The 12,562-nt window shown below is 38.8% G+C and overlaps 1 protein-coding gene across 12 annotated transcripts in view; it reads left to right on the top strand.

The window, feature by feature from the left end:
• The window catches only part of Wdfy3 (WD repeat and FYVE domain containing 3), a 277,794-nt gene that overhangs the window by 217,003 nt on the left and 48,229 nt on the right, over nt 1-12,562 (top strand). For all 12 annotated transcript variants that reach the window (XM_063249360.1, XM_063249363.1, XM_063249371.1 and 9 more), the window contains 4 exons: nt 3,067-3,249; nt 4,315-4,472; nt 5,181-5,258; nt 7,223-7,450. In XM_063249360.1, coding sequence (XP_063105430.1) covers nt 3,067-3,249; nt 4,315-4,472; nt 5,181-5,258; nt 7,223-7,450 — 647 coding nt within the window. The remainder of the gene's footprint in view (nt 1-3,066; nt 3,250-4,314; nt 4,473-5,180; nt 5,259-7,222; nt 7,451-12,562) is intronic.

The raw sequence follows: 12,562 nt of genomic DNA, 5'->3' as shown, positions 1-12,562 counted from the left end.
TACCAACAAAGAAAAGCATAAATCTTGATGGGTTCACTGCTAAGCTCTACAAAAAATGTAGAGAAGACGTAATGCTGCTATTTGTCAAATTCTTTGACAAAATTGAAAAGAAATCAGTATTTCCAAGCTGATTCCTAAAAGCACATTATTCTGATACCAAAACCAAAGAAGGATCCAACTAAAGAAGAGAGCTGCATCCCAGTCTCCTTATGAACATAGATGCCAAAGTCCTCAAGATACTGGCAAACAATGTAGGAAATAACCAAGAATATTATACACCATGATGAAGTGGGATTCATATCAGGGATGCAGTGATGGTTCAACATGTGCAAATCAATAAACATAATATATCACATTCACAGAGCCAAAGACAGAAATCACGTGATCATCTCCATAGATGCAGAGCAAGCTTCTGATAAACGTCTAGCAGCCATTCGTGATAAAAACCCAACAGAAAATTGGAATAGATGGTATTTATCTCAATCCGATAAAAGCCACTGATGACAAGCCAAGGGTAACATCATACTAAAACTGAAAACTGTAAAGTGGAGAAAAAGACCAGGATGTCCACTACTACCACTTCTTTTGCATATATTTCTAGAAGTACTAGCCAGATCAAGAAAGAAATAAAGGGAATAAAGATAGGAAAGGAAGAAGTTAAATTATTATTTGCAGATGACATGACAATCTATATATAAACTTCACCAAAAGACTTGTAGATACAATAACCAAATTCAGCAGTGTAACTGGATACAAAGTCAGCACTCAAAAGTCAGTAGCATTCCTGTATGTGAGTAACAGACTCACTGTGGCAGAAATTAGGCAAATAACACCAAGCATCAAGAGTGCTTGCTTCAGCAGCACATATACAAATGGTATCAAGAAAAATGAAATATGTAGGAATCAGTTGAACAAAGGAAGTAAAAGAGCTTACATTAAAAAATTACAGTAGTCTGAAAAGGGAAATTGAAGAGGATATCAAACCTGGAAAGCTATTCCTTGTTCTTGGATAGGTAAAACCAATACAGTAAAAACGGCCAACCTTCCAAAATTGTTGTACAGATTTAACACCATCTGAATCAAAATACTAATAGCATAATTCACAGAGCTAGACAAAACAGTCTCAAAATTCATAAGAAACCATAAGAGACCTAGAATAGCTGAAATAATTCTGGGCAACAAAGGCAAGTCAGGAAACATCACAATCCCCAACTTCAAATCATAGTACAAAGCTGAAGGGAAAAAAAGACCTGAACATCAGTGAAACAAAATAATGGAGAGTGCAGAAACAACTCCAGACACACTAAGCCATGTCATCATTGACAAAGGGCTCAAACACTGTCGTTGAAGGAAGACAGCCTCTTTATTAAATGGTGCTGGGAAAACTGGCTCTGCACAATCCAAAGACTAAACCTAGACCCGTATCACTGACCAAGCACTAAATAAAACCTCAATGGATCAAAGTTACAAATTTCCAGACAGGAGCAGTTAGTCTGCTGGAAGATAAAATAGGTAAAACTATTGAAGACGTAAGTGTAGGCAAAGGCTTAATGAACAAAACCCCAGTGACACAGGAAATATTAAGAGACCCAGGTGGGAACTCATCATGTTAAAAAGCTTTTCAAAAGATTCCACCTAGGAGCTGGAGATTTAGCTCAGCGGCATAACCACCTGCCTTGCAAGCAGGCAGTCGTGAGTTCGATCCCCAGTACCGATAAAAGGAAAAAAAGACAAAAAAAAAAAAAAAAAAAAAAAAAAGATTCCACCAACAGACTGAAGAGACAACCTACAGAGTGGGGACTGATTTTACAACTTTTCCCAAATAAAAGATTAATATCTGAAAGTACTTTATAAAGTACTTTAAAAAATCAGACTCCCCAATTATAAAGACCCAATCCCAAAATGGGCATCTAAAGAGAATAGACACTGTCAAGTGAAGTCCTAGTACAAAAAGCAAATCAATATATCAAAAAATGTTCAACATCACTGGTCATTGTACAAATGCAAATTAAAAAAACACTGAGATTCCTTCTCCCTCCAGAAAGGATCACTGCCAGCTAGAAATAAACCAATATGAAATGGTTTCTGCCCTGTTGGTCAAAGTGTAAATTAGTACAACCTATGTAGAATTCAGGATGGAGATCCCTCAAAAATCTGAACCTGGAGGTTCCATTTGACCCATCTGGTCCCCTTCTTGGTATCTTCTTAAAGGTTAAAAGCAGCATACCACAGCAATATATGCATAGCCACATTTATAGCAGTACATCTAATAATAGCTAAATCTTGGAAGCAGATCAGATACCCATTAATGGACAACTACATACAGAAAATGTAGTTTTTCTATGCATTGGGGTACTCTCTGCCATAAAGGATAAATTTGAGGCATTTTGAGTAATGGGTGCCCTTTGAGACCATTTTTCTAAGTGAAACAGATTGGACACACACTTTTAATTATAGCATTGTTTTTCTTGTCAAGAAATCAGAAGCATAAATAAGGACCAAAATGCATGATGGATACTGGGAAGTACAAAAAAGTGTTCAAATGGAAAGGGGAACAAGGGTACATAGAGGAGGGGAAGATAAGGAAATGAAAAGAAAAATAGAGCAGAAGGAAGAAATGGAAACAAAGCCGTTGTAAATAAGGAGAGAAAAGGGGTTGAAGGGAGGGGAGAGGAGTGGGGAAAAAGAATTAAGATATATCGTGTGCAAGTACACATTCCCTGTTATCAGTGTGATCATTATGTATATCAGAAGGCACCAATAAAATTGACTTAAAAAATGAAAGAGTGTAGCTAAACTGCTCATCCTCCATGCATTCCTTAAATAGCAGATAGCTTCTCATCTAAATATTCCCAAATTCATTAATAAAAAGTCTCCTTGCATGAATATAAAGATTCTAAGTTATCTAAAAATCCTTTTCAGTGAGCGAGGTAGAAAATGAGCAGTTGTTTGTCTTTACACATTTAGATACTGTTGTCTAAATTCCTAGATGTGAAGCGTAAAGGAGAATAGGAACTGATTCGATGCAGTGTCTTGGTCATTTGCTTGCTTTTCTTTGCTTCCTAGGACGTCAGCTTCTTATCAAAGCTGTCAACAGAGTTTGGACTGAGCTGATCCATAGTAAGAAGCAGGTCCTGGAGGAGCTTTTCAAGGTTACTCTACCTGTGAACGAAAGGGGCCACGTGGACATAGCCATTGCACGGCCACTCATCGAAGAAGCAGGTCTGAAGTGCTGGCAGAATCATTTGGGTAAGCGGCCAACAGAGGTCCTGTGCCTGTTACACATGCGTGGCAGGAGATAGGTAATTAAAACCTTCCACAAGGATGCTTTGCTGGCCAGAGAAACAAAAAACTATATATCAGAACCTTCTAGAATGATTCCACTAAAATTTGGCTTCAGGTTTTTGGCTCCTTTTTTACATCTAAAGTGTGATACACACTAGGCACTTATATGTTAAAGAGATACATAATACATCACTTACAGCTTTATGATGTTCACCATCTTGGAAAGCGTCCACAACCTTTTTATCTGTAGCTCTGAAACTAGACTAGAAAGGCCCTGAAAATCTAAGGTTTTCTCATTAGCCTGATATTAAAACTCATTTGATACCAAGACCCCTGGCATGTGATACACTGCTATTGCATAGTCTTTTTAAAATCTTGAGTAGTCTGAGTTCCAAAATATGCCCAGCAGTAAAAGCTTTATGTGAGAAATTACTGTTATAAACACAGAAATTTATTCCAGTAAAACTGATTTTGTTTTAAAAAAAAAATGATTTTGCATATTACCACAGAGCTGTGACATTTCAACCTCTTGTAAATTCTCCTAGTACAATATAATCAGGCAGCAACTGTAAACAAGATCACCACCAAATAAGATGTCATATATGCTGCTTTTGATAACTACAGCATTCTCCCCTTGTCGGCTGGGGATATATTCCAAGAACCCGTAGGTGCTGGAAGCTACAGATAGTACCAAGCCCTCTATATGCTATATTTTTTCGTGGTGGGGGTTGAGGGAGTAATGGAGCAGTAATGCTTAACAGTAGTAGCTAGTTATAAGATAGAACACTTATACAAATGCACTGTAATAAAAGTTACACGCATGTGGTCTTTTCTCTCAGAATTCCTCTTTACCTTATGGTAATATTTTCAGTTGCACACAAATGACTGGAACTGTAGGAAACAAAACCAGTCAGTAGCGATGTGAGCCATGTACAGGATAGCAGTTTGAAGCCATAATAAAAAATTGTTAAAAACAAGACTAATAAATACATGGAGAAATTGTCAAATAACCTAATTTTAATTTCCTAGCCCATGAAAGGAAAAGCATAAGTCGAGGAGAAGCTTTGGCGCCCAGCACACAGTCCAAACTGTCCCGAGTCAGCAGTGGCTTTGGTCTTTCCAAGTTAACTGGATCAAGGAGGAATCGCAAGGAAAGTGGCCTAAACAAACACAGTCTTTCCACACAGGTACAGTGTTGGGTTCTGGGCATCAGCATTGGGAGTTTCGGTTTTCATGGTGCAGTCGTAGTCTTTGATATGTAATGCTGTTAATGTGTGTAAGCAGTTGATTTCTCTGCATTGTGCCTCAGAGGGAAAGAAGTTGCCTGCATTGTGGGAAATTCACCTGTTTTATTACGAGGACGTTGTATAATGAGTACTCTTTATTTACACCCATTTTATAACTGGACATAAGATGAAATTCAGAGATTGATGAACAGACTAAAATAATTTTTGAGCTTTCAGTATTATGGATAATTATATAAATTTTACAGCACCAACAGACAACATGGCTCCTTATTTTTCATGATGTTGCAGTAAATACTTGTGATCGATATTTTTATAAAAACATGGGAGTGTAGTGTGCATTGAAAAATGCCTGCAAAGAGAGAAGAAAAAAGTGGAATTGGGCCTCTGTGGAGCTTGGGACAGAACAGCCCATCAGGGGTGGCTGCCTTCTCTCCCAGCTCGGCCACCTTGATGACACTTTGCAGCCTGGTCCCACCCGCAGGTACGAATAGTGCCTGGAAAGCCGGCCCATTGGATCATCACAAAGTTTGTTCTTCAGCACACTGTGTTTCTGTTTTCTGTTTTAACTGAGGTTCAGCATAAATTTCAGGGCAGGTCATTTTTCCAGAAAACATGTGACATATTAAGACTTTCTCCATCCGTCCCTAGGAAATCTCTCAGTGGATGTTCACGCACATCGCTGTTGTCCGGGACTTGGTGGACACCCAATATAAGGAGTATCAGGAGGTAAGAGTTCATGGCCACCACAGGGGTAAGGACTCTGTCGTGGTGCTGCCTGCCTGTTTTAAGGACACAGTGCGGAACTGCACTTACCAGATGATGACTTTAATTATCCCTGTTTGCTGTTGCTGTTGGCCATTGATTTTAGGGTAGAAAAATGTGAACTTCTTATGATCAAACTACACTTAAAAAGCTGCAAACTGGAAATGTGCAGAATCAAGTTTTTTTAGCATTCGCTGCTGACCTATTGCATGTTTTTGTTCCTAATAGAAATATAAGTGTGAGAATGATCCCCCTTCTTTTATACTTTGAACCAAGAGTTTATGGAAATAAGCGTCAAAGTCTCTGAGATTTTCCTAAGAATTATAAAAATTTTAATGAAACTATCTTGACATGCTCATAATTATTAAATGATTCATCCTAAATAGTTCATTGCCAGAGCAGCGATTTTAAATCTGTGGGTGATTTCTGAATGATTAACTGTTAATGTTTATAGAAGCAACACCAGGTCCTTTGTTGGCGCAAGATCTTCCTCTTTGCCCCAGGAACACATAAGTACCACCTCGTCATCTGTCTCATGATTCTTCACTTGTAGTCTACACTGGTATTCATGTAAAAGAGATCTTTATTTTTAGATTTACATTGTAACTTACATTCCATCAATCATTAGTAAGCTGGTTCTAGTAATCTATGGTTAAAACCATTGTACATCTTATCATTTGGCAGATAGCAAGAAGTTAGACCAAGTTGTTATTTTCATTTAAGTAAAATGGAGTATCTCTCCGTGCCCAAGGAGAAATGGCCTTTGACTTTTTTTATGTGAAAGTCAAGCCTCATTAGTGAGCTTGGATATTTATACTTTTCTTTTGAGACAGGATCTCACTATATCGTGGAGGCTGTCCTTAAACTTACTGTGTAGCCCAGGCTGGTCTCAAACTCCAGTAATCCTCCTCCCTCAGCCTCCCAAGTGATGGGATTACAGGAGTGTGTCACCATATCTGTCTGGCTCCATCTCTATTCTGTAGGTAAAATTTTCAGCAATACATATCAAGGTTATCAACAATCAAGTGTGTTCACATTGTTTCTTGATCTGACTTATAGATTTATCCCTACATATGTGTCAGTAACCATTTTACAATTTGTAGTGCAAGGTTCATCTTCAACATACCATATTAATTTAACTCATTTATTAAAAATAAAATGTCTTTTCATCAGTAATAATACCATTACCATCCTTCCTTAGACTCTCTGATGAATTCACATAAAAGATGTGATCAGAGGATACTGTAAATGTTTAAATTTTAAAAAATGATTAGAGCAAAAGATACAGTATCCCAGTATTGCTCAATACGCTCTTGCCCCTTGCTTTAAGCACAGTATTCTGTCACCCTTGCCACTTTCTGCAGCAGCTGTGCAAATGTTCTTTCCAGAGTGTCCTTGGCTGCACTATCGTCTGCCTCAGTGTCCTAAATCAGTCAGAGCATTTACTTTCATGGTCATTGTGACTTGGGGTGGAACTAGGAGTCAGTCCTGGCGAATGAGGTGGATGGGGACAGTTTTACTAGCCTGGCTTCCCAGTGGATGATGGCACAGCAGAGGACTTCCGGAACTGCTTCCGAGAGAGGCAAGAGCTGTGCTTTGGATAAGCGTGTTGGCAGTGAGGTTTACTGTTCCAAAAATTTTAAAATTCCAACAAGCATAGAATAGAATATTTTGATTACACTGCATGTTCTACCCTGTACACATTTATCATTTACCTGGTGCTAAAAGAATTGCCCTCTCCATGGTAGACCCGACAGTCTCACAAAATCACCAGCTGTCATTAACCAAAAACCATTGTGATTTCCCTTTCTAATAATTGGCCTATGGGAATTGCATTCGTCTCTCAGTGATAACGTGACGTTAGCTTATCTGTGAGCTTTTCCTTATTACTCTCGCCGTTGTTCAACCAACCTGGATGTGTTTGGCAGCGTCAGCAGAATGCCCTGAAGTACGTGACAGAGGAGTGGTACCAGATCGAGTGTGAGCTCTTGCGGGAGCGAGGACTGTGGGGTCCCCCCATCGGGTCCCATCTGGACAAGTGGATGCTGGAGATGACAGAAGGGCCCTGCAGAATGAGGAAGAAGATGGTGCGGAATGACATGTTCTACAACCATTACCCGTATGTGCCGGAAGCCGAGCAAGAGGCGAGCGTGGCGGTGAGTCCGCGGGAATGGATAGATGCCTGCAGGGTTGTTGGCCGGGGCGGCGGGGGGCGGGGGGTGGGGGGGGGTGGGGGGGGTGTAAGTCTCCCTTACCATGTGAAATAGATGTCGGAGGGCAGTGGCACAGAAAGTGGACCTGTGTTGCAGGGAGAAGTCACAGACTGGCTGGCTTTAAACCTGTGCTGCCACTCTGTGTGTGTGGGCAGCTCAGGGGACTTCTTTGGGTATCTGTTTCCTTGTACCTAAGTAATAGTGTACCTCATTAGGACGTTTAGTACTGAGTACACACTGTGTGGCCTCTTTTGTCCATGCCAAGACCCTAGCCCCATTTTCTGTGCTCATTGGTCTAAGCTCTGTTCTGCTGCTACATAGAATGTAAGTCTTAGAATCAACCTAACCACCCATCAACAGGTGGCAGATTTTTTAAATGTGGTAAATACACACAGTGGAATAGTATTCTGCCTGTGTTTAAAAGAAGGAAATCTTGTCATTTGCCGCAATCCAAATGAGTGAGTAGGATACGCTAGGCACAGAGGGACAAATACTGCAGGGTGTCACTTAACATGGGAGTTAAACTAACTAAACTCTTAGTTAGGAGAGGCTGGGGAGCTGGAGGAGTGGAGAGAAGTCAATCTTGTGGTACAAAGTGGACAGCTAGGGCGTAACCCAGTATGGAGAGCACTTGCCTGGCATGCACATGGCGCTGGCTTCAGTGTCCAGTACTGCCCTATTGGGGACCTGGTCAAGAGCCCTGATTGTCTGTGTTAAGAATTCGGTGCGAGGATAAAAAAGAGAAAAATTTAGTAATACATGGTAAGTGACCGGGAAGTTAATGTCTCCAGACCCTCCGAGACAGCCAATGTGAATTGGGTGCATCCGTGATGCGTGGGGCTAGTGGAAAATTCAGAGTTGGCAGAAGACTCAGAGGCCTGTGACTCAGCCCTGTAATCTTGGGATGGTTCAGGAGGGTGGAGATGATCAAAAGGATCCTGTCCTGGAGTGTTTTTAAACTTAGTGGTTTTAGTTTTAGTCTGAGTGAGTGGGAGAGGATAGCCCATCCCTGGAGAGTTAATGGAAAATCTTAAGTGGATGATTCTGATAATCCCAAGCCTCCATTCTATCCCTTAGGGAAGTATGCAAAATTATCCATTGTGAATTTGTGGTCCCCAGCACTGCCCCCTTCCAAAAAGAGTACAAATGTCATTTACAGTAGTTTTTTAAAATCTACTGCACATACAGTTACTACAGTGAATAGAAATATATCATACATTTCAGATTTTCCAAGGGTTTCAGATTTTCCAAGGGTAAGTTCGTGCTCTTCATGCAAGAAAGATAAATACCTGAGGTAATGGATATGCTTGATCTGATCATTCTTACTGGATGCTGTACACATAACTTCACTCCTAAATTACACCTGCCAGTATATAATACATTTGCCAACTTACAATTTTTTAAAACAACATATAGATCTTTATTACATGCTGCTAATCGCTACTTACGCTTTTTGAAGATAGCTCCCCGCAGTCTGCATTTCTCAAAACTATTCATATCTGTTAAGAATGCCATACTATGAAGAGCAACACTTAAAATACAACTACAGTTAAAATCCGGTAATTTCCAGTTGGAAGCACTGCATACAAAAGATTAATCCCCCCACAGTTTTGCTGTTTTTTCCTAGTGTCTGCTTTTTCCTAGCCAAGCAACAGTATAATAATGAAGTTTTTTCTCAAGTAATTAAGATTGTAAACTCCTAGAAATTTGATAGTGTATTTTTTGATCGACACTGACTTAGAATTAAATCCATTCCAAAACAATAAAATATAAAATAAATGTGCTGTCTTATGCATGAGACCAACTCACTGCTTTAAATGAGGCGTTTACTTGTAAGTTATTTTTCTAATAACTGTAGTATTTTTTAACCTTCTTTATAACATGGTTATTTGTTTACAAAAGTGTATTTAAACCTCCATTTCAGATAAAAACAAGCTATTCAGGATTCACGCATAGGTATCAAATCTAACCAAGCGTGTCATACCTGGCATGCACCCTCTGGGACCTGGGTTTTTGATAGCTGGGTTATATAACTGAAAAGCGTCAGGCAGTGCACTCACCTGAAGAGAAGGCAGACAGGAAGAGGAGACAGTTACAGAGCGTAAACTTAGGGTAAATGGCTCCTGTCCAGGTTAACCTGATACAGTGAGAATTTCTGAATAATGTTTTATTTGGGTTTTGGTGGTTCAGAGTCTTGTAAATTTGAAAGACATATTAAGTACCCACTTTTACCTTATGGAATTTGAAATCTGGCAATGCCCAAAACAGAAAATTTCAAAAAGTAAAAGCGTTTGTTATTTCACTAGCTTTCAAGACAAACAGACACGGGCCACCTAACTGTAAAGCACAGGGCTGGGTGCTCTTAGGGCAGTTGATGTGCAGTTTCACTTCACTGTCATAAAAGCTCTGTGAAATTCAGTTAATATTACTGGCCCAGCTTTACGATACGGGACTGAAAGTTAGGCGAGTGAAGAACCGGCTGGTTACAGACACTCACTGATGGAGTAAGGTGTGAGTGCTGCTAAGTGACCCATGGAGTTAGGTCACTTGCAAAAAGAAGACCCTGTGACGTTATCCGTAGCCAGTGGGTGTATTCCAGGCACAAACCACTTAACGGGTGCTGTTAGAGGGCACCAGATGTTGAGTGAATGAACCAGAAACACTCTTGCTTAAGTTAGAAATGTTCTTCGATGCTTCCTTTTCAAAAATCTATAGAATTTCCTTAATTCTGAAAATTTTTCTACTAAAAAGAGGTTGAACCAGATCTTCCAGGCGCTGAGGTTTATATAGTGTGGGGGCTTTTTTTAACTTTGTTAAAAAAGAAACAATAAAATGATGACTGCAAAATTACTAGGGCTAAGGCTTTGAAAAGGGCCTGTGGGAGGGGAAATCTCCTGAGTTTAAAACTTTATGAGCCACATAATAAATCCACCTCTGCTTCCTGGAAGTGGAGATCAATTAGTTCTTCCTTCTCGACTCCCATAAACTTGTTTCTTGCATGCTCATAAGTAGGGTAGTTCTCTTCTGCGGTACGTAGGTGAGCTGGTGTGCCAACCTGAAGACTGGCTTTGAAGGCTGTTGATATGCAAGACAGACTTTACTGGAGGAAAGGCTTATGATTCAATGTTTGGCTTGTTTATTAAGAATAATTACTGTTTTAAAATAACACTTGCAGTTCTAGTACAGTCTGGTTTATACATTAAAGTATATCCTTCACTTAAGTTGAAGAATACAGGGCTAAATAAAAGTTAGTTTCTCATTTTAAAAATTTTAATGTGTTAAAAATAAATCAGGACAACCCGTTTAGGACCTTCTCTGTCTCTCAGGAGCTATTCATATTCCCCATTCCTTTTCCCAATAAATTTTCCCACTCTTAAAAAATAAATAAATCAGTTTTTTTAAGTTATTAAAGCTTTATTTTTTAACTTGAATAGTGTTACATGCAATAAAAAATAGCTTACCTGTTCTAAGTTTTGAGCTGTTTCACTTGATGTTAATTTCGAAGTTTCTGGAATATAATATTTTAGTCTAGAGCCATAGTACCCTCACCGTGCCCAGGTCTCATCTAATCTTGGAAGCTAAGCAGGGACAAGCCTCATTGGTACTTAGGTGGGAAAAAAGAAAACATTGCTAATGACTCATTTGCTGTAGACTTCAAAGCTAGGAAAATTTACCAACTAAAATTATTTTAATAAAAGAACTAGCAATAATAAGTATGAATGCCCTGAGAAGAATCAAGTACATGTAGGAAATTTGTATTCTCACATGAAAATAAATTATCCTTTCCACATAATGAATTTCCTTTGGGTATAATTTTCACGATTAAAACCATTAATTTGGACTGTATTTCTATATGTAAGTGGTAATATCCACAATAGATAAGTGTTAGGATGAAAGCCTAGGGTGAGAATGTAAAGCCTGAATGTTTTTAAGCAGTACTCTCATTACTGAGTCCTGAAAAAGGAACATACGATCTTGTATTTTGCCATTTAAATACTAAAATGTTTTAATTCTGTAGTCCACTTATTTTTACAAAGTAATACTTTCAGAAATGATTTAATGTTCTTTGCCACGATCACTGGTTAATGTGAGGTTGCTCAGGCACAGGAAACTTTTCCTTCCTCTCTTAAGGTTTCCCTCCTTAAGAGAGGAAGCTTTTCCTTCCTTCCTCTCTTAAGGTTTCTTTTCTAACAAAAGGAGACCTTTGCGCCTACTGTAATTGTTTTTATGCATTACAGAGATATCCCACAGCTCATAGAAACTCAAAAGCTCCTTGGGTAACTTCATTGCTCACATTATAGAAAGGTTTAAACAAAAAGTACTACAAAATTACTTTGTAGAACTTATGACTTTAAAAAATTTAATATCTCTACAAATGTAATAGTAATGTGCTTTTTTTAAATAAAAGAGAATATGATGATACTAAAATTTTTGGCATAACATCCCTATTTGCCATTGAATAATTGTTGTCTTAGTAAAATAACAGCTTTTGGAAGTCATTGAGCTCTGAGCAAATTTTTATTAAGCCAATACAGATGTGCCACGTGTTGTGTGGAACAAGGAAGTGTAAGCCTGGCGGGCCCTGCCCAAGTTCTGGCAAAATGGCGGTAGAAAGTGGATTCAACCACAAAGCTCAGCCTGAGAACAGGAACTGGCCCATTTTTTTTTATTAGTTTATCACATGTTTATTCAGTCTTATTTTGTATGAATCTCAGTGTGAGCTGAATTTTTAGAATACTTCATTTGTACATCATTAATTAATTAGGTGTTTATAATTCTTTCAGGTCATTAATGTGCATTGAAATACATCAGTCTTACGAGTGCCATTCAGTGATTTTGGTTTTTTCTTTTTCTGCAGTTGCATTTTTTGATGTGTTTTGCTGTTAAAATGTTTTTTTATCATGGCCTGTTTTAATGAATGCGTAGACTACGCCTAATCAATCAGACCGCTCCAAAAACAGAGGAATTGATGAATATTTTATAGATTCTTCTTCAATATGAGGAATAGGTTTGCACATGTGATTTCAAAGTGACAGATTCTCTAAAACTGTGCAG

Source organism: Cavia porcellus, unplaced genomic scaffold (assembly GCF_034190915.1).
Source record: "Cavia porcellus strain 051 isolate PalLab524CR breed Dunkin Hartley unplaced genomic scaffold, mCavPor4.1 scaffold_5, whole genome shotgun sequence".
Lineage (NCBI taxonomy): Eukaryota > Metazoa > Chordata > Mammalia > Rodentia > Caviidae > Cavia > Cavia porcellus.
This window is presented reverse-complemented; position numbering and strand designations above follow the sequence as displayed.